Genomic DNA, 19,874 nt, shown 5'->3' with positions numbered 1-19,874 from the left:
TTCCCATGGAAGCGAGAACAAAAAAAAACCGAACCATCAAGACGCGCCCACTTCATTTTTTACCACTTCGGCGAGCGAGCCTTACCGACAAAATGCGCGCATAGTAGCACAGGATAGAGTACACCTCCGGCAACACGCGAATATCATGTTCGCAGGTTTCAATTCAGATGCCGGTCATCGCCTCGCTCGCTGAGTAAGGAGTTTATGAGAACACTCTTCATTATTGAGTGGCCTCCTGACGTGACGCGAGCTCAAGAAGGTCCAAGAGAGTGTATTACGACCGGTGTTGAAAACAGCCTGTGTTGAAAACATCCGCCCGCAGCTCTCCAAAATCTACGCCACACACATCTTTTTTTCAAATTAGAGTCACGTTTTCTTTACGTTTCCTATCGCAAAGGGAGCACAAGATTGAAAAGATCGAATACATGATCATGTACACCTTTTTTTACCGCAAAGCCTACAAATTCCAACTAGATTTCCCACCCGCCAGGAGGTTTTAAGTTCAGTTTGTGGCATGCTGAGGTAAGTTTGACATTTAATTGTCAATTTTTATTCAACTGTGCAGGTCCCACGTGAGACAGTCGAGAGGAACTATGTCCCAACGCACTTGTCTGGTTTTCCTCTGCTTTCTTCTACTGCAGGTAAGTGCCAAGATGTTTTCGGCAACAAGATCGTTTTCGACGTCATCTGCAATGACCAGACTTCGCGTTTTAAAACGACGATCCGGAAGTACATTTCAAATTGTTTCCGCTACATTCTTGGAATTGCAGGAGAAAAACATGTAAGAGCGAGTGTTCATGACAACTCACTTTGCCCAGAATCAGAAATTCTCTGATTCACTGCCGAGCCAAATATCAGTTACTCAAAATTTCCCTTAATAAGTGCAGAGAAAAATTAGCACGTCTATGCTCCACACTCGACACTCAACGGTTTCCCCTTGAAAGGAAAGCCCCTGCGCCACTTTCCTACCTACTACGGGGTTGACCACTGCACATCGTCACGTTCCTGGAGCAAAACCTCCGTCTGTGTTAAAAGCGAGACCTTTTAGTAGAGGACACCATCATAATAAATGAGTATTTTTTCCAGCAATGGCCGACGGCCAATTGGTACATTAAGAAAATATTTACGTCGCCATGGCCTGTGAGTTTAAGTCTCGAGATCGGGCCGTACGTGAGGGATTGCTGCGTATGCGGAAATTGATTGCCACTCATGACAGTGCCTGCAGAAACGTCCCGTGTCTTCGTGAAGTTTTCAATCAGTCGTACACATAATTTGTAAAATGCGCGCATGAAACGGCCGCAGGCTATTTTTTTATATATTTATCTCTTTCCCAAGCTAGATTAAAATATAGGTCGGCCTTTCTGGTAAGTGTATGGAAATTAATTCAAGAGTTCATATCTGAAATTGTGAGATGTTCACAAACAATATATATGCCGGAGAAAAAAGTTCCACGAAGTACACACGTAGAAGGCTTTGCTTCGTGTTTTAAATTTTAACGTGTACATGAACGGGGCAAAGCTTAACTGAATTTAATAACCCCAATCTTTTTTTCTGCAGTGTTGGAGTTAGACCTAGTACTGCATGCACATCTAAATGGACACGAATAAGCTCTCTTGCCTCAAACCTAAGATTAAGTCTTTGGGACATGTTCAGAAACTTTAATAAGAGTTCTCGATAATTCTACGTCGCTTTGTTCCAGTTCCGCAGAGGGTGTTTGTCACCTTTTTTTCCCCACCAATTCAGAATCAGGTCACGTAGCCATATTTTGCGCGGATGAAGGATTTCTGTGATACTAACCATTTCGCCTTACCGAGAATTCTCACGAGCGTTTTTGTTGAAAAACTCTCCCTTGTCGATCGAAACAAGCGCTATCTGGTCTTTAAATCCGGAAGGGATATTGTGTCCGGAATTCTTGGAGAGGAATCTCTGCCTGGAATATGAGGAGGGGAGCGAACGTTGGTCCTTCTGCGGCTGCACGGAATCCCCCTTCCCAAACAGCGCGCGGAGTCACGAATGTAACTTCCTTCTAACGACCAGGGACCGGCGTGTCCCGTCGCTCGCGCCGCGCGCGTCGATTGCAAATCGTGGCCGCGCATTGATCTGAACTACACGGGGACCTTGTTGACCGAATGGTGATATGCATTCCTTGCTTACCCTGTTATTATTGGGAACATCGCCTAAGCTTGATCGCGGGCGTGTGAATGTTTTTTATGGGTCCCAGCAGCGTGGGAAGATATGTGAGTCACGAATGTTTTCACAGTGTTGAAGTTGCCGGCAACTTTCCCAGGAAATTTGTACAAGGGCTACAAAAAGTCGATTGGAATTCCATAGGGTTGGAGGAGGCTTCCTATATTTCGCAACAATTATGCATGTCTGGTCATTACTTGAGCGAAAACCATTTGTACTAGTTTGAATTTTTAATATTTTCGAACAAATAACCAGCAACTTCCTGTCAACGACACATCTATGCACCTACACCGAACGTGTAGGCCTCCTTCAAAATCATCGATTCACATTCGTCAACATATAAAAACACACCTTTTCAAACTGCCAATTTGATGATGTTTAGTCTCATGACAGCTATCGATTAGTTGCTGTATTTCAATGACACTGGTTTCTTCTCTTGCCCCTGGGTTAAGTAAACTCTGAACTTCGCTCACGCTGACAAGCTCACAAATAAGAATAAGGCCAATTTTCAGGGAGTCAGATTAAACATGCTGTGAATAGCCAATTTATCAAGAATCAATGTGGGTTGGAATGATAGATTAATTGATCGACCGCTCGATTGACCGACCGACTGACTGATTGGTTGATTGTTTGATTGATGCAGGTAGCCTCGGTCCGTGGCGACGAGGAAGAGGAAGCTAATGGGATATTCGAGGACCAGACACCAGAGCAGAGGGCGATGCATTACATGGTGTACGAGAAGTGTAGGCAGCGGTTGAGTGTGGAACAGCCGCCCGATGACGGTATGGGCGTGCCAATGTGAAAAACATCCATCACAGGCATGATCCAGATTCCATCTCTGGTTTTCGGCTGCGTCTCAGGCTCCGTGGACAATGGTCCTTAATTTCAAACGTGTGCTACCGGAACCTCATGGACAAAAATCCCGTGTATAACAAAGTCTTGGCCCCGTGACGTAGACCGTCGCGAGTCCCAGCTGCCTCAAAATATGGAGCTGCATTTAACCCGAGGGTCAGCAGGGCTAAATTCGTGAAACTATTGAAATCCTGGAGCCGAAGACGAAACCGAGGTTGGAGAAAATATCCCACAATTTCAAGGGGAGCCCTGTGGCATTTGCATCATTCTGTTCGTCTCTCTCGGCACTGACTAAATACGGCTCTTTGAACTTTACAAATAGCCGTGGCATTTGTAGGTGTGTGACCTGAAAGGTGTTCAGAACAGTAAAAGACATGGCATTTTAGTGCCCTTTCGTTTCAAACATGATTGCATCGACGCTAAAAGTCACAGTTAAATTTGCTCATACCCTTATACCAAGACTTTGTGCACGTAACACGTAGGGAAGTCTGATACAGTACATTCCCGTTATAGCGCTCCCTGATACAACGCTCTTACAGATATAACGCGCTATTTTCATATCCCAACCGTGCGCCCATTCACCACCAATGGAAGATACGCATATAACCTTATGCGTATTATGGTTGTAGGGAAGTTATTGAACATCAAGCAGCTTTTGTACCCAGGGCCTGTCGAAAGATCACTTACGCATTCATATGCACGGCAGGTGCAAAGTCTAGATGACCAGTATTCGATTTTCGTCCCACAGGTTACACATACTGCAATATGACCTTTGACTCCTGGGATTGTTGGAACTACACCCGGGCATCCGAGACGATAGTCCAGCCGTGCCCGGAATGGATACCCGAATCCGACCCATCAAGTAAGTCGAGACCAAGATATGATCAAGTTCATGTAGAAACTTGAACTGACTTTTAATGACTTGAAAGGTCACTGAAAGAACCGACTTAAGATATCCGTTTTATGGTGAGCTATACAAGACGCACGCTGACGATACGACTCTGCTTGCATCGCTCTCGCAAAAGACACAAATGTGGGATATAACATGGCAAACTTAAGTGACAAAGAAATGACAAAAACCCAGATTCAGATCGAAAGCAACGTGGGTACTGAAAATTGACCCATTAATTTCTCTCGAAATGTGGTCTTTGCGGTGTCGCGTGTTAAGTTTACCTGTAAAATAATTCATTAAAATGAATGAAGTTTAATAGACTAACTTATATTTGTATGTCACTTGTTGGATATTTCTTAGTTTCAGTTGTAATAATGAGAGTCACCGATGAAACATTGGTCTGATAAGAGTCTGGTTAATCCATCCCTTAGCAGGGAGTCATTCTCCACCTCCCATAATGTCTGTCCCCGCCCACGTGCAAGTGTCCAATCGTCTACCACTTATCTGTCGATTTCTGTCTTTTATCACATATGTTATTTTCCGGTGTTGATTGCTCTTCTCTTCTCCAGACATGGCCAGCAAGACGTGTATGCCTGACGGGGAGTGGTTTCGGCATCCTGACACCAACGAAACGTGGACAAATTACACGCAGTGCCGCGAAAAGGAGGATTCGGTATGAACGATAAATTGACCAACTTTTTTTAATTAAACGGTCTTTATTCGTCATGGAATAAGCCTTTGCAAGTGAAATTTGAATAAAATCTGGTACGCTGTTAACCGATTGCTCATAAACATAACAATTTGAATTCCCCAAACGAAAGACGCTGTTGCTACACCTCGTGACTCGGGGCAAACCTTTGCATAGCAACCACCATCTCTGGAATGGACAGGTTCCTTTCTGCCCTCTTCCATTGAAAACGTTATATTGCTGCAAGGTGTCTCTTATGTAACTATAAGCAAAAGTGTGCCCCGAATCACGAGGTATATGGAGCACAAGCCTTTTTTTTTTTGAGAATTCAATTTTTTACGTTCAGGTGAATCTAAAGAACGCAGTGTACCAGATTTTATTCAAACTTGTACTCGTTAAAGGCTTATTTCATGAGTTGCCCCAGCAGAGAAAGATTCCAAGTCGACACAGGGACACGCGTACAGATGTTACTCAAGCAAAAGTGGTTACTCTCAGCAATACAAAGTCTGAGGTTGATTCCATGTCGAGGCAACAAGGTCACAGCTTAATTAAGAGGTCACCTAAAACTGAGTTTCTTTTGCGAGTAGATGTTTCCGGAAAAACATTGTGACAGACAGGGGAGCCATTTAAATAGCAATCGCTCTCCTAAAATTACGAAGGGAGCGCAGTGTGATATCTAAAGGCGATTCGAAATAGTCTAGTTCTTATGTTGGAATTATAACACAGGTGCATTTCGTTATGTTGCCTTCTTAACCCTCGTTGAGGTTACGCCTCATAATTTATCGCCAACTTTTCAATCTGTGTTTCCACAGCATAATTACGCCTACATTGTCTACTACCTAGGCTACGGCTTGTCTGTCCTTTCTCTCTGCGTGGCACTCTTCATCTTCTTCTACTTCAGGTATCGATTAGTAACAAACGAAGTACCATTAAGTATCGATTTTTGAGGACCTCAACGAAGAAAAAAGTGCTTGATTCAATAATCTTATTCCTTGCCACATCGATATCAGATGGTTCTGAATAAGAACAATTGCACTTCATGAACGTATGGTATTTTCAATTGTCAACAAAATTTGCCACAGTTATCCGTCTGTTGATTGTCTTTTAATGTCTAGTCAATATCAAGAAACCAAGAGAAACGAAATTTGTGGGCTCAAGTCAAACATTTTTACAAAATTGTCCAGTAGTCGCTGTTTTATATTACTTGCTGCGCATTCACGCCAACATAATTACTCCATGGCAACTAAGACAGTTTTATGACACATTCTAACCTACACAGGCGTGAACTGATTAATGGTCGCTGGGAGCCGTTGGGTGTGATCTTGTCTAGAAATCTGCCACTAAGGCGTGATGGGGGATTCATTGAAAGTGACGGGGGGTGGTGGAGGTAGAACAGTCACCAAGGGGAAAAAGGTCCAGATATCTTTTTGAGGCACGGGGGTAATCCCTGCACATTAAAAAACAAATTAAAAAACGAAAAAAAAACCCAAATCAAATTTCGGAAATACATTCAGAAACGTGTTTGTTTATCCACGACCAAATTTCATAAACACCACCAGAAATACGTCACTTTAAGCCCACTGCATCCGAACCAACACAACAGGGATCCTGCCAAACGTCGACAAATACAGTGGAAAAAATAAATACATTTGTAATGATATGGGATTAAGAAATTTTGGGGGGTTACTAAACTGCGCAGACCACACCCGTTAGCTTTATGTACTTGCGACGGCGGGGGAAGCATCGAGTACAGTGATCATTAGGCTCAAAAATACTAAAGGTCGTTCCCTTCCAACACCGACTTTGCTTTCAATTATGACCAGGAGAAGATATGATTACAGGCGTGAATGATAATTGGAAAAGCGCACCTGCGACCAGATCGCCCATTCGGAAGATCGACCAACACACTCCCACAGCCCACGTCCGTATAGCTAAAATAATCATGCGAATAAACAAACGGGTATACCTTAGGATGCTGTTACAAGCGACGTAGATGCTATAATCATGCCAATATAACAGGAATAGTTGGAGGAGGTATTAAATGTACGATGAATTACAGTCAAGGGTCACCTCCGCGTTTAACGCTTACACGATTCATAATGACGAGTGTTTATTTGGTGCGTTTTTAGTAGAAATTTATGCATGTTTTTATTCCGGAATGACTGTCAAGTGTCATTACGACGCATGCGTAAAAAGTAATGTCCAGAAGTTACTGTGCAAACTCGTTTAATAAGAGAGAGTGCATTTGATTGATGGAATCTTCAACCTCTTAATATGTACGCACTTATGGAGCTATAGAGCTGGCAATGGGAGAAGGAAACCAAGGGTTAACTAAGGGCAAGTTTACAAGCTGTTTACCGAACGGAATATTTCCCGGACAGAAATGGTAACCAAGTGTTTGGAGACTCAAGGCTCGCTCATAATCTAGCTCTACATGTTTCTCACACCCCTCAATAAACTGACACCGTACGGTTACGATTCAATACAGCAGTATTTCTGTATTTTTTTCCTTTTAATTTGCGGCCTTCAAATTTTGATTTAAGTTCCTTCCCTTGTGTAACTGCTTGGCTTTCAATGTGTCTCCCCCCCCCAGGAGTCTTGCCTGCCCCCGAGTGACTATCCACAAAAATCTCTTCATCTCTTTCATCCTCTGCGGGATCGTTTGGATTCAGTGGTTCGCTGCGGTCACGCAGAACCCAGGTCTCATCGTGGAAGATCCTGTAAGTTTCATGCAAAAATCTCTGAGAAATCACCGAGCAAGGTTTCGGGCAATTCTGACAGTCAGTGGGTCTGACTCTGACTATTCTTCCCATCAATATTTTCTCAAACTGTGCAATCCGCCTCGAGCAGACGCACCCCCTCATCAGTTTGAAAGAGCCACATTGGCTACGAGTGTTCAATCTGTTGGTAACGACTGTGACTGTAATGCGTGCATTACCCAGTTGCTCGCGAACCAGCGAAGTTAATTTCCGATTAAAGGAGCCTCCGTTGCTGAGAAAATTGCGCCCTCTCTTGGTTCAGCTCGAGGCTCATTATGGTTGTTTCTTTTGATTCCACGAAAGACAGTGCGAGAAGTAAGTGGAAACTGGGCCCGAAGTTTAAAACTAGATATTGTGTTGCACTACTGGGCGCATGCTCCAAGTTCGAAACACAGAATTTAGATTGCAGCAAGTGTCATGCAAATCTCAAAATGAGCCGTGACTCGTTTATTCCTGTGCCTCTGTACTCAGTTTTTCTGTAAAGCCCTGCTGGTGTTGGGTCAGTATTTCAACACCTGCAACTATTTCTGGATGCTGAGCGAGGGGCTCTACCTACACACGGTGATTGTGGTGGCGGTCTTCTCCGAAAACCACCGCCTTATCTGGTACTACATCATAGGCTGGGGTACGTATTCATCGATGTTGACCAGCTCTAACCTTGGCCAAGATATGTTTGACAACTGTGACTTAGAATTTGCTCCCTTTTTTTTTTTACAATGCAGGCATATTGAAGTGCTCAGTGTTGAGGGATCAGTAACGTTTTCACGTACATGTTTAGAAACAGTCTTGGGAGTTGCTCAGGTATAGGAGTAGCATTGTAGTACTCACAGATATAGTTTGAACCGAAGGCGCGCTCGGAACTACTGATCGTGGTTTAAACAAAATAATTAATAAGTATTAATTTACAACAGTGACGATACGGTAAAGTGATTCAATTCAATCAACAATGATCAAACTGTTTTGTCAATCCGTTAAAACAAAATATTCTTAAACCTCACTTTTTTCGATTTGTGGTTTTGTGCTGATAAGAACTGCAATATTTTGGTGCATCCTTGCAGGCCTTCCAGCGATTCCTGTCTTCATCTTCACGTTATTGATGCTACTTTTCAACAAGAGCAAGTAAGTACACACAAAGGCAGTCAACACTCCCATCTCGCCAGTCACATTTGTTTCAAAATGATTGCCGCATCAGTATGGAAGTTCTCTGATCGGTGCAGGCCTATGTACCTTTCCACCGATTGGGGGCGCTTGAACAAACTATGTTCGATGCGCAAACTGAATCGAACGTGTTTTCACTGGAGGATACTTTGTATTTCTACTGACACCATATTAAACGCATTTGTATTTCCGAATTTCAAGTCTTTAGAAAGACTTCAATAAAATCCAAAGGTCAGTCATTGCCCACTCTGTTTATATTCCATAGTTGCTGGCTTACAGATAGCCCATTCCAGTGGTGTGTCGGCGGTGCTATTATTCTTGTTCTTATTGTAAGTACACCAAATTCCTTTTTTCTCATAATTTAGTTCAAGTCAGTTTTACTTGTATGGTCATCATGGGCGTAAAACCCGGGGGACGGGGGTATATATTCCCCTCCGACTGATTTGGGGGATGGACTATTGAATCACAACCCCCCCACACACACACACACACGCACACTTTTTGTGGTGAGCAAAAAATTCAAGCGGTTTGTGAAGAATTTTTCAGAATTCCATCGCCGAAAATGCAATATCCTCAAAAAAAGGCAAACAATTTAAAAAGCCCCATAAATATGCCCTTCTGAATACATATTACAGATGTACATCGATGTCACGAACATCGACCTCTGTACAGAGTCATATGGTGTCAACCCCCCCCCTTTCCAAATCCAAACTTGGCTGGGCAAGTCATCCCCCACTTTTCACTGTCCCATTTCCCCGCCCCCCACCCCCCCCCCCCCACCCAATTTCTGGCACAGATTTGCGCCACTGATGGTCAAGAAGGTATCTGCTTAGCATTTTTCTTTCGAAAAAATCTTTCCTTGGTCATAAGGACTGACCCAGAGCTAAATTTTCAGGCACCAAACTTGTTTGGGGGAAACTCGGGATTTTTTTCATGAAACTTTTGGTCTTTTCGAAGGGTGAAGCTACATTTTGATGTTTTTACTCATGGTTTGAAAAAAAAAGACACAAAACAGATTAAAAATTCAATGTGGCCCTATTTTTTGAGGGGGGTGGGTGGGTGGCACCCGTTGCCTCCCCCCTCCATCCGCCTTGATTGGTCATAGTCAGTAGGAGACTAGGGACCCGTCGTCATAACAAAATGACAGCGAATACATACCCTGGGTTTGTCATAAGGGTTTCATTTCTCGTCATCCCCCCAGATAAACCTGTGTTTACTCCTGAACATTGTGCGAGTATTAGTCACCAAGTTACGAGCTACACCCACTTCTGGCTCCGGCAGGAATTACACGTGAGTACCGCTCAACGATCACCCACGAGCTGATAAACTGTTTGAAACAATTATTGTCCGGCATTTTTAAGTCATTTCGTGAGATTCTTTTTTGGTCTGCAGGCGAGCGGTTCGAGCAACACTGATCCTTCTTCCACTCCTTGGCTTGCATTACATCATTCTTCCCGTAAGGCCAGGCGGCAACCCCACGGCCATAGACTTCTACGACTACTTCATGGCAATACTGTTGTCTCTTCAGGTAAACGCACAAACGGGACGCCTTTTTGCGGGCGTTGGACCATGCCTCTGTTTTGAAAGAGACGCAAGCCAACAAGAGCTGGTATTTTGTAGCAATTATCTCACGTGAGAAAAAAAAAATTATTAAAGGAAGGGAAACTATATTTGTGTATAGGAACTACTGCACTCGTATACAATTATCAGCATTGCTCGTTTAAAATGGCAGTAAGGAGCACACACTATGATAACCAGTTTCAATGCGCCAATTAATGTCTTCAAAAACGTGCGAAGACCACAACGTCAGCGCCACCATGAGGATACTTTTCTCTGCCTAAATTTTAAGCTGCTTTAATTTTCTCAAAATGCAAACTTTAAAATATGGAGGGCCTGACGTTTCGATCCTAGCAGAATCTTTCTCTGAAAGGATTCTGTTAGGATGTAAGATCTGATAGATCTTTGAGAAAGATTCTGCTAGGATCGAAACGTCGGGCCCTCCATATTTTGAGATTTTTTATTATAGGTCACTGTAGTCAGCAAGCAGTTTTGTATTACATATCTTTGGAAAATGCAAACTTGTTATTTTTCTAATTCCGATCAAACAGTTAATATACGACGCTGTTGCTGTTTGGGACACAATTTCCCCTTCAAATCAAGTAATATGGCGACCATTTCTTTGTTATTTTTTACAGGGCTTCTTTGTCGCCTGCATATTTTGCTTCTTCAACGGTGAGGTAATGACAAAGATTCGTAGACGCTTGAATAATTTAACACTGAGGCAAACCTCATGCTCGACAGCCGGCCGCCCGCGTCAGACCAAAGTTAGTCGCTGATTGGGTAACTGCTCGTCACGTGGTCGGTGTCAGTCGTTTGACGTCACAGCATTTCTTTGTGTGTGTGTAACAGCCAATTCACTTGAGCACACTAATTTCTGATTGGTCACTCACTGCACTTTTTCAGTTTCAACTACTTTTCTGTGGGAATGTTTCACTTAATTTTCTCCCTTTTTTCATCCCCGCTTACGAGACCGGTTTTTGTTCCTTTTGCATGTCGGCTGTGTGTTTCTAATGCACATTTTAAACTTGTTCTTTACCTTGACTGTTTTCCGTTCAAATGGCAATCTCTTTAAGCAAAACACTCGAATTTATTTTCTTTTGCATGCATTCATGCACCATTCAACTGGGAGAGCTGTCATTCAAAAGGTAGTCAAGTTTTGGTTCTTTCAACATAAGCAGGTAAAGCTGGTTATTTACCAGTCTGAGAGAGAAGCTGAAATAATACGACAGGTGAATAATGAACGGGAATCCTTTCAAAATCGAGGCAACTGGTTTGAGCTTTCCAAATGTAGTACTTTCAAGAGTCGAGGTCATACGTTAATAGGGCTTACCGCTCGTATGAAAGTTCACAGTTCAGCATAATTCACTTGTTTTCCCCGGTTCCTCATTCTGGGCCGATGAGTTATTACAAACTGTTCTCTGACGAGAGTTGGCACTGGAAGCATTTTGCTCCGACCGGCAAGTATAAAGCATGCGAACTGAGTGTTTAACATTCTGACTTTTTCCCATGCTCTTTTTTTTCTGCAACAGATTTTTGGCCAAAAGTAACACTGGTAACAAACGACTGGCACTATGATTTCATATGAGGGCGCCCTCCCCCAAACGGCGCGATAAAATTAATGTTCAGACGCAATTTCACCACACCACGAAAAGCGCGCGTATTTCGCACTATCAAATTACAACAAATGCGACCGAAAATAGGCAGCGGCCGTTTTATCACAGACAGCTTCGATAAAATAGGATATTTTGATTTTTTTTTTCATTCATGATTTCTCGAGTTTTCAATCTGTAAAATCATGGAGTGCTTATATGGAAAAATTAGAGCTCGTGATTTAACACAATGCGATAATATTAACATTGTCTTCAATTGAAATTCCTAGACACAGCACTGTTGTTGCACAGCTGTTTGCCTTTTTGTTAATACATCTTGATTAAAATCCTGATATCAAGATAGGTCTTGAAAACAGGGGCTCTAATGCATGAAGTATTTCTCGGCGAGAAACTAATGCTGTCCTGTGAGTACTTCCTCAACGCTAAGCCACTAGCGCTAAATGTCAAAAGTTTTTGCAACATTGGATCAGTGAAACAAATTTCGACTTTGGCCGCACAGCCAAATCACCGTCTTGTGGCACTTGTACGCACCAAGTATCCATGTGTATTTTTATTTACATTAAATATCATGATCATTACATCGAAGACAGTATATGAGAAAAAAAATAAAAAATGGAAATGATAGAGTTTAAGAGACAAAATATCGATAAAACAATGCAGTCTTGCTAATCAAACAGAAAACATAGTCCAAATGAGAGGTGAACTCAAATTCTCTGTTTAGAACAAAGATATTATTCCAGTGAGATAATTCTAGAAGAAATATTCTTTTTAGAAATAATTATTGTTCCTGGTTACAATAGTCTTAATTTGTGAAAGGTTTTTTTTGTCCGTCACAGGTAAAAATGCAAATCCGCCGCAAATGGTATTCGTACCGTTGGGGGCACAGGGGGAGTGTATTCGGTGGGCGCTATGGCAACATGAACACGACAATCACGGAAACGGTGTCGACAATGGCCCCCAACGACAGACGGAGTGTGGACAAAGGGCAGAACAGCCCGCTGCTGAACAAAGCGCCCCCGCCTGCCCAGAACAGCCTGGGCAACGGCAAGACGGTGCGCTCCAGGCGGGGAACAACGACGGACACGGACGACGCGAAGGAGAGAGAGGAGCTAGACTCCAGCTCCAGGCCGCCGACGCCGACGCAGACGCCGCCAGCGTACGCCGAGCTGGGGCCCAATCACAGTTGGGACTGCAATGCCAACACAAGCCAAAATGTCTGCCCGAGCATCTTGATCGAAAACCACGACGAAGAGTCAAAGACGACCGAGGTCTGACAAGAGAACACAGGATGTGGAAACGTTCTGTATAAAGAAATCGACAGCTTGTTTTGGAACTGTATATATTTTTAAGTGGTGCGATAAAGACGTTTCTATGCTGTTCTGTAAATGTTCTTCTCCAAACTACGCGAATGAGAGAAAAACACAAAAACAAAAAGGAGGACTATGCTGCATCGATTGCTGTCAAGGAAATCATGACAGAATGTCACACAAGTTGTTGTACAACTATCACCGTAAGAAGTACAAGAAGCAAGCACCGCTTTTTCTCAGAGGAAAACCAACTGCAATCGCAGCCATGCTTGCCCGGGTGTTCAGTCGGAGCTGGTGATCTCAAAACAGCACGATGTAGTCTTGACTAAGAGTAGACTCACTTTTGTGAAGTAACTTCTCAGTGGATGTGCATACTATAAGACACGTGTACAGACGAGGTTTAATTCTGGCCTTGAAAAGAGGTCAACTGTAAATTCCTACTCTACAGCCACACTGTAGCAGGTTGAAAACAGTATTTTCAAATGAACAATATATACTGCCTTATTACTATCGTCATTATTGATGTTACTACAATGCATAATAATTTCAGTCCTGACTGAAAAACAATAATGCTTTTAGTGTATTCAGCAAATTCATATTTAATATATTGTACTGGCAATTTTAGACAGTACATGGGAGAAGAATTCCACTGATTGTAGGGAACTACATGACATTAGGTAACCTCTGCTGAAGCTGTTAGTTTCTTGGAGATGACCTTATATCTATTCCGCAAACTAAAGCTGAAAGGTGAACTCATGAAAGATTTCCGCATTGTGCTGCTCGTATGCTTTTCATTCACGCGGACGAAATGGCTCAGCTGGCAGCACACTTACTGTATTGAAACAACATGGCGCCCGAAGCAAAAGTCATTAAATGAAACGGGAACTGTTCCATATACGAACGCCAGTAATTCCTCCCAACAGTGACTTAATAGCCATCAGAAAGCAACAGCATGTCCAGAAATGTTAAATTTTCGAGGGAAAATGCCAAGTTGTTTACTGAGAAAACAGATTTTTTCAGACAAGTATAAGGAACTCTATCCAACGAAACATAACTTCAATACCGTTTACGTTTTCAGAGTACGCCTGACTTCAAATACTGAAACAAAACTACGCAATGACTCACCCGTTTTGGTCAAGCAGGCTGCCCAACAATGTACTCTAAACTGAAGACAATCCACGATGTGCCCTGGTGTGGCACACGGCTCGACGACGAAGTAGGAACCAGGGTTCAGTCGCAACGTACGGCTGGACCAAGCTCTCAAGAGCAGCACCAAATACTCCTCTGACCAGTGTCGTGTCAATAGCATCTCCTTGTAGCCAGCTCTGCTTGCAGTTACCAGACAGCCGACATTCACACGGGTCGCAGTTGGGGCGCTTGTACTGTTCCAAAGGAATGTCAAGCATTCAAGCTTCAACAATGTAAAACATCTTGGACATCTGCGGCATACCAGTGCCTGGTGCTAACGTTTGTAACAAAGCAGAGGCTGAACTCTGTTGTACGCCTACCCAATGCATCCTCTATAGCTGCAGGAAACCAACTCGTTTTTCCTCGAAGGCTGTGTTACTGTGTCCAAGACTCAACCAAATCGTTTCCACACTGCGCTTCCAGGGGGCGCAGTGGTTGTGAACAGCTCTAAGTACAAAACTTAAAAATGTGGACTCGCTTTGGTAATGCATTAACTTTTCTTTCACTTTGCGATATAAATGGCTCAGGCGGGCCGGTCACCAGCGCTCAGGGTGGTTGTGTGACCTTTGACCGTGTTATTAAAAATTAGGCTCGTTCTCTGACTACATAATCCATTACAAAAAATTCGCGATGCATGTGTATTAGTTATGAGTAAATAGACAAGTATTGGTTTATTTTAACGCTCATTTTGGATATTGGCGACAATAGGTGTGTAGAAATTTAATTGATTTTGTTATTTATGAACTAGACAATGTACATTTGTATAAAATGCCTTCATTTTATATTTTGTGTAAAGATCGTTTCATTGACTTTAACTTTGTTGTCCTTAAAACTAGGACGCATATGCTAATTTTTTGGTGTTTTTTGGAATAGTATTGACAATATTTCAGTTACTAGAGGTAATTGGACGGGTAGAATTAGTCGAAATGAGCCCGATACAGAGATGAACATTTGCTGCTAATTTCTTGATGCATCGGAAATGTGAATATCCGCTTTACGTGTCAATATATAATCGAAAAGGAATTTATTGTCAAATCGAATGTATTTAAATGATACCTGAACTTGAGCAGTTGAATAGAAAGATGTTACATTCTCTGAAGTCTTTTTATGACACATTTTCTTTTTACAATATTGCCATTTATTAATCAATCCTTCATGTAAACAAAAGTGGAAGTGATTTGAGCTTTGAAATTACTAGTCGCTTCCCATTAACAGTGTTTTGTAAATCTTGTAACGACTCAGTTTCAAGGTTTCGAATAATGCCTTTCAAATCATTTTCTAATTACTCTGCAATCCTGTGTTCACGGCAATGCGCCTTGTCTGTTGTAATAGCTAAAGGAAGATCACTGAGATGCACTGGTGGAAGAAATGCTACCTTTGGTTATTGACACCTACTCTTTGTTAAGGCGTGCCAAGTGCAAAGGGTGCCTCGGTTTTGGCAAAATGGGTTTACAATGCACTGGGATGGGAGCACCATCATTTTCTCTGGAACTTATTAATTTCTGGAATATTTTAAAGCTTGGTTCAAGCTGGTTCTGTTTAATTTCTAGAAAGCGAATTTTGATGGGTATAATGTGTGCGTGTTGTGTCTTGCAAAAGTTAAGTCTTTATCGTGACTACAGTTTCCAAATCTTGTAAGTTGGAGACCAAAACTGAGAAATGTTCCTGAGAGGAGGGAGGCCAAATTCATAAAGCTCTGTTGTGCTGGTCGTGTCGTATTAACTATTTCATTAGCACGTGCATGTGGACAACACAATTTCTCATTACATGGATTAATTAAAAATGCATAATTATGTATAATATTTATAAGTTTGTGTTAGTTTCTGTCTTTATGCAAACCAACATCTAAGTATAGTCAGCGCGTAGGGGAGGCGTTGGGTGCTATTCCGTATATTGCATTGTCTCTCCTGGTTCTCCTCAATCACTTCAGACTCGGTAGAATGAAACGACAGAACCTCTCCCGACGGCCACAAATTCTGCATCGTGACATCAAACTGAGACGCTGCGACCATTTTTTTGGCAGAAAAGAATGGAGAAACGGTCAAACAGTAAAAGGAGCTGAAGAGAAGTCGACAAATCACAAAGTCGACATCCATACACGTCATCACAGTAACTTGTGCACCTATAGACCTTTTTCCAGTGACGTCACGATCGTGCTGGACCTCTGATGTGTTGTGATGGTAATGAGTGCGTTGTGTTGTGATGGTAATCTACTTATTCAAGATAAACTAGTCAAGCATGACGCAATCGCACGTGCGCTTGCGCGTGGTTGAAGTTGCCCGTAGCAATATATACGATCACCGTGGCCAAGGCGGTCTGCACGTGGTGGTATTGTATACATTTAGTCACGTGGGTGAGAAAGGTCTATAGGCATTAAGAAGGTAACAATTAAACCTGCTGTCGAATGTCCAATTTGCTCAAGGCTTTCATACTATCATGCTCGCTCATCACAAGGCTCCACAATATGGAGCAGAACAAAGCAACACGCAAAAACCAAGAACTGTTTAAGGCAGAGGAGCTTTTACTTAGAAACGTGCCATCATGTTCATGTATTTACAGGACAATAGTTGATCGGTTCTCAAACAAAGTCGGCATTTCATTAAAGTGTGTTCTACAACCATTTGGCATTTGGGGCTAGTGATAAATCAACGATATTGGATAACGTAATTAAAAAGTTTGATTTGGCATTAAACTGTCTCAAAGATGCTCATAAAATGGTGAGTAATCTCTGCGATATGCCCAGTGAAAGATCACAGTGTTGGAAGCGAAAAAAAAGCGAATTGTAACGTTAAAATCAATATAGTTTGTCTTAATTGGTAAAAAGGTTGGATTCTGAAATAACCGTCTTCACGCATAATGACCTCAATAAGTAAGAAACAAGTAAAATGAAATAACCTGCATTTATACAATACAGTCAACGCGTGAACAAAAAATCAATTCTTAGTTTATAATTATTTCATATATTATATTACATTTTATCTTTAAAGACAGAATTAAAATACCCCTCTGCAAATTCTTTCCCAAGAGCAGCTTTGGTCCATTCAACATAAATCCATGCATAAGATATCTTGAAATGCATTATTCATCTTCTTTGAAAGCCGGAGCTTCAATCATTTTTCACTACACATGTATTATGAATCACAGCACCATGCATGTCTAAATTACGGTGCGTCAAACACTAGTGGTCTTGTCACGGACTCCTTTGGTTTTACTCACAACCAATGCACCTCGTGCAGTACATGCACAGCACTTCTTGGCAAAGCCTTCCATCCTTTCACAACTCGAAGAGCCCGCCCTCTCACTCTAGTCACACTCAACTCTGCAACTTTAACTGCTTTCCTCCGTATCGTTCCCTTCTCGTCACTTCCTTCCATCAGTCTCAACACCGCATCCAACACATCACCTTCCTCTTCCTATTGCTCAGAGGTCCCACAATTTCACTGGGCCACGCCCACTTTCAAATTTTAGCAACTCAGGTATCTAAAAGTTTGTGCTAGAGAATCTCCCTTCCCAGTACAAAAGAAAAATGTAAAACTTTACATGAAAGGGCGAATTTTGTTTGACTCGTTGGCAGATCTTTCTCAAGCCCTTTCTCACCAGTCTTCCCTCTCTTTCTTCAGACACTTTTTTGACAATGAGCCAGTTCGATATTCCAACGGCGCACGCCCAAAATGAACGCAAGTGCGAGGTCTCATGATCTGTCCCATCAGCGCGGAATTCACGCGCGTGCTTTGTTCCCAAATGACCTCGCTTTCCTGAAACACAGAACTGCTTCAAGTCACACAATTCCCTCCATCATTTCTCAACTGCATATCTCCTTCTTCCCTTTTGCTTCGCATCCTCACACCTCTACACCCAGCTAGCCCGTGGACGTACCCGTTAAATCTCTCTGTGGCCCAGTTCAGATAATGGAAACTTTACAACACTGGAACAGATTGATAAAAGAGAGAGATTATTTACATAATTCATTTACACAATAGAACTCTCTGCCGAAGAATGTTATGTACAGATTGAACAACTGTAGTGCTTGTTTACTTGCTGTTTACTTTTTTATATAGGTCTTGATGTTAAATAGGTGCACTGTGTGTATTTACAACACTTTTTGACAGATGATGTAAAAACATCGGTGCAAAAGTACTTCACTGAAATAAACAAGTCCGTCATCACTACAAACGTGAGGCATGTTAACTACTGACATTTTCGACTGTTGTTCTCATAAATGACACGACTTTCAATAACAATACAGAAACTGCGATTCACCAAGACAACGACAGAAGACTTTATGGTCACTTAAATACACAAAAATGCCATTTTTTTTCGCTGAAGATAGTTTAGCCCGGAAGGTGGATTCCTTTGTAAAACTGAGTGAAAGTGAAATTTTCCTTTTTCTCCGGTTAAATTCCATCCAAATGTAGAAAGCTTTATTGAAATAAAATAGCGCCATGAGCAAGAGCTGTTTTTGTGTTACATACCAAAACCAGTAGAAAAAAAGACGGCTTGTAGTTTCATTCATGATAATCTATGAAACGACTGACTCACAAGCAAACATGCCTACTTGGCACAGTAACACTAAGTTAAACGCCTTTCACTAAGATGGGCGATATGAGTCCATTTATATTTTCATTCAAATAAACGTTCCATCGGGCCACACGCTTCAAACCTGCTTGGCAATTTTTGAAAGTAGAGTTTGACTCCTCGACCTCAAACAACAAAAGTTCCAAAAGATCACATCTACTAAATGCTTAAAAAAAACACTTGGACCTGTCAGAGCAACGGTGCTTAGTCGCACTTAACAGCCAGCACGGCAATTCTGCTGTGGAACTATCTTCATACCGGTGACCGAGTGGGGGCGCCGTCAACGTTCCACGCACTCTGTGAAGGGCTTCATCTCCTGCGATAACTGGTCGATGGACGTGGAGCCCTGCACGTTCTTGCGGAAGGTCACGGCCAGAACGACTTCGGACGAGGTGGCCATCACACAGGACCCATTGGTATGCGTCCGCCGGCGACTCGCGCTGCCGAATTTGTACCGGCTCTTCGCGATCCGCCGCTGGATGGCCATCCGAACCTTGGGGGATGCGTCAGGGGAAAAAATCAAAATGGAGACAGGCAACAATTATTTTCAATTATGAAAACAGCTTATGAAGGATGGCGATGCTTAGCCCAAGTAAATTAAACAAAACGTTTCAGAATGAGAAGGAATGAGAGCCATCGCGGCAGAATCTTATGACGTTAGACCGTTTCTACATCGCGACTCGAGGTAGGTTTACATCCAACTGCCGAGAGCGGTGAAAATTAGGCTTATCCAGCAGCGGACAGCGGGGAAAATTATCCCTTCCCCATTATGTTGCCAAGAATTATTTATTTGTTAGGAATCGAAAGCGCTAAGTTTTTTTTCTCGAAACGTTGCTGTCATTTTCCGGGGGGAGGATTCTTTCACTGATGATAAAACAATCCCATCTTGCCTGCCTGAGCCTAAAACCTACATGGTCCACTGCTCAGGAGCTAGTTTGAGATATCCGCATCTTGCAAATGCATGGGAGAATGCTCCAAATAGACGTATCCGTAGCTCTAGAAGCCCGTTTGGGCACGGTTGTCCATTTTGAGGAGCCCTCAACCCAAGTCGGTGCACATTTTGTACACATGACGTTTCCCTCGGAGCTGACTCAACAC

General features: G+C 42.5%; 2 protein-coding genes across 14 annotated transcripts in view; one reads left to right on the top strand and one right to left on the bottom strand.

The window, feature by feature from the left end:
* The window catches only part of LOC110973364 (calcitonin gene-related peptide type 1 receptor-like), an 85,063-nt gene extending 69,053 nt beyond the window's left edge, over window positions 1-16,010 (top strand). For 9 of the 11 annotated variants that reach the window (XM_022224136.2, XM_022224132.2, XM_022224133.2 and 6 more), the window contains 13 exons: window positions 566-641; window positions 2,831-2,969; window positions 3,788-3,901; window positions 4,501-4,604; window positions 5,432-5,520; window positions 7,213-7,339; window positions 7,850-8,003; window positions 8,437-8,497; window positions 8,802-8,865; window positions 9,738-9,826; window positions 9,929-10,064; window positions 10,732-10,860; window positions 12,543-16,010. In XM_022224136.2, the coding sequence (XP_022079828.1) occupies window positions 594-641; window positions 2,831-2,969; window positions 3,788-3,901; window positions 4,501-4,604; window positions 5,432-5,520; window positions 7,213-7,339; window positions 7,850-8,003; window positions 8,437-8,497; window positions 8,802-8,865; window positions 9,738-9,826; window positions 9,929-10,064; window positions 10,732-10,860; window positions 12,543-12,980 (1,692 nt within the window). In that variant the 5' untranslated portion in view covers window positions 566-593 and the 3' untranslated portion in view covers window positions 12,981-16,010. Of the gene's footprint in view, window positions 1-152; window positions 194-565; window positions 642-2,830; window positions 2,970-3,787; window positions 3,902-4,500; window positions 4,605-5,431; window positions 5,521-7,212; window positions 7,340-7,849; window positions 8,004-8,436; window positions 8,498-8,801; window positions 8,866-9,737; window positions 9,827-9,928; window positions 10,065-10,731; window positions 10,861-12,542 lie in introns of those variants that run through there. The other 2 variants (XM_087148097.1, XM_022224129.2) reach the window with 2 other exon arrangements.
* A 692-nt stretch (window positions 16,011-16,702) lies between these two features.
* The window catches only part of LOC110973366 (corticotropin-releasing hormone receptor 1-like), a 74,936-nt gene continuing 71,764 nt past the window's right edge, over window positions 16,703-19,874 (bottom strand). For all 3 annotated transcript variants that reach the window (XM_022224138.2, XM_022224137.2, XM_022224139.2), the window contains one exon: window positions 16,703-19,269. In XM_022224138.2, the coding sequence (XP_022079830.1) occupies window positions 19,057-19,269 (213 nt within the window). In that variant the 3' untranslated portion in view covers window positions 16,703-19,056. The remainder of the gene's footprint in view (window positions 19,270-19,874) is intronic.

Source organism: Acanthaster planci, linkage group LG17 (assembly GCF_054643075.1).
Source record: "Acanthaster planci isolate LZ-2023a linkage group LG17, COTS_SCS, whole genome shotgun sequence".
Classification (NCBI taxonomy): Eukaryota; Metazoa; Echinodermata; class Asteroidea; order Valvatida; family Acanthasteridae; genus Acanthaster; species Acanthaster planci.
Note: the sequence above shows the minus strand (reverse complement) of the source record. Positions and strands in the feature narration are given on the sequence as shown.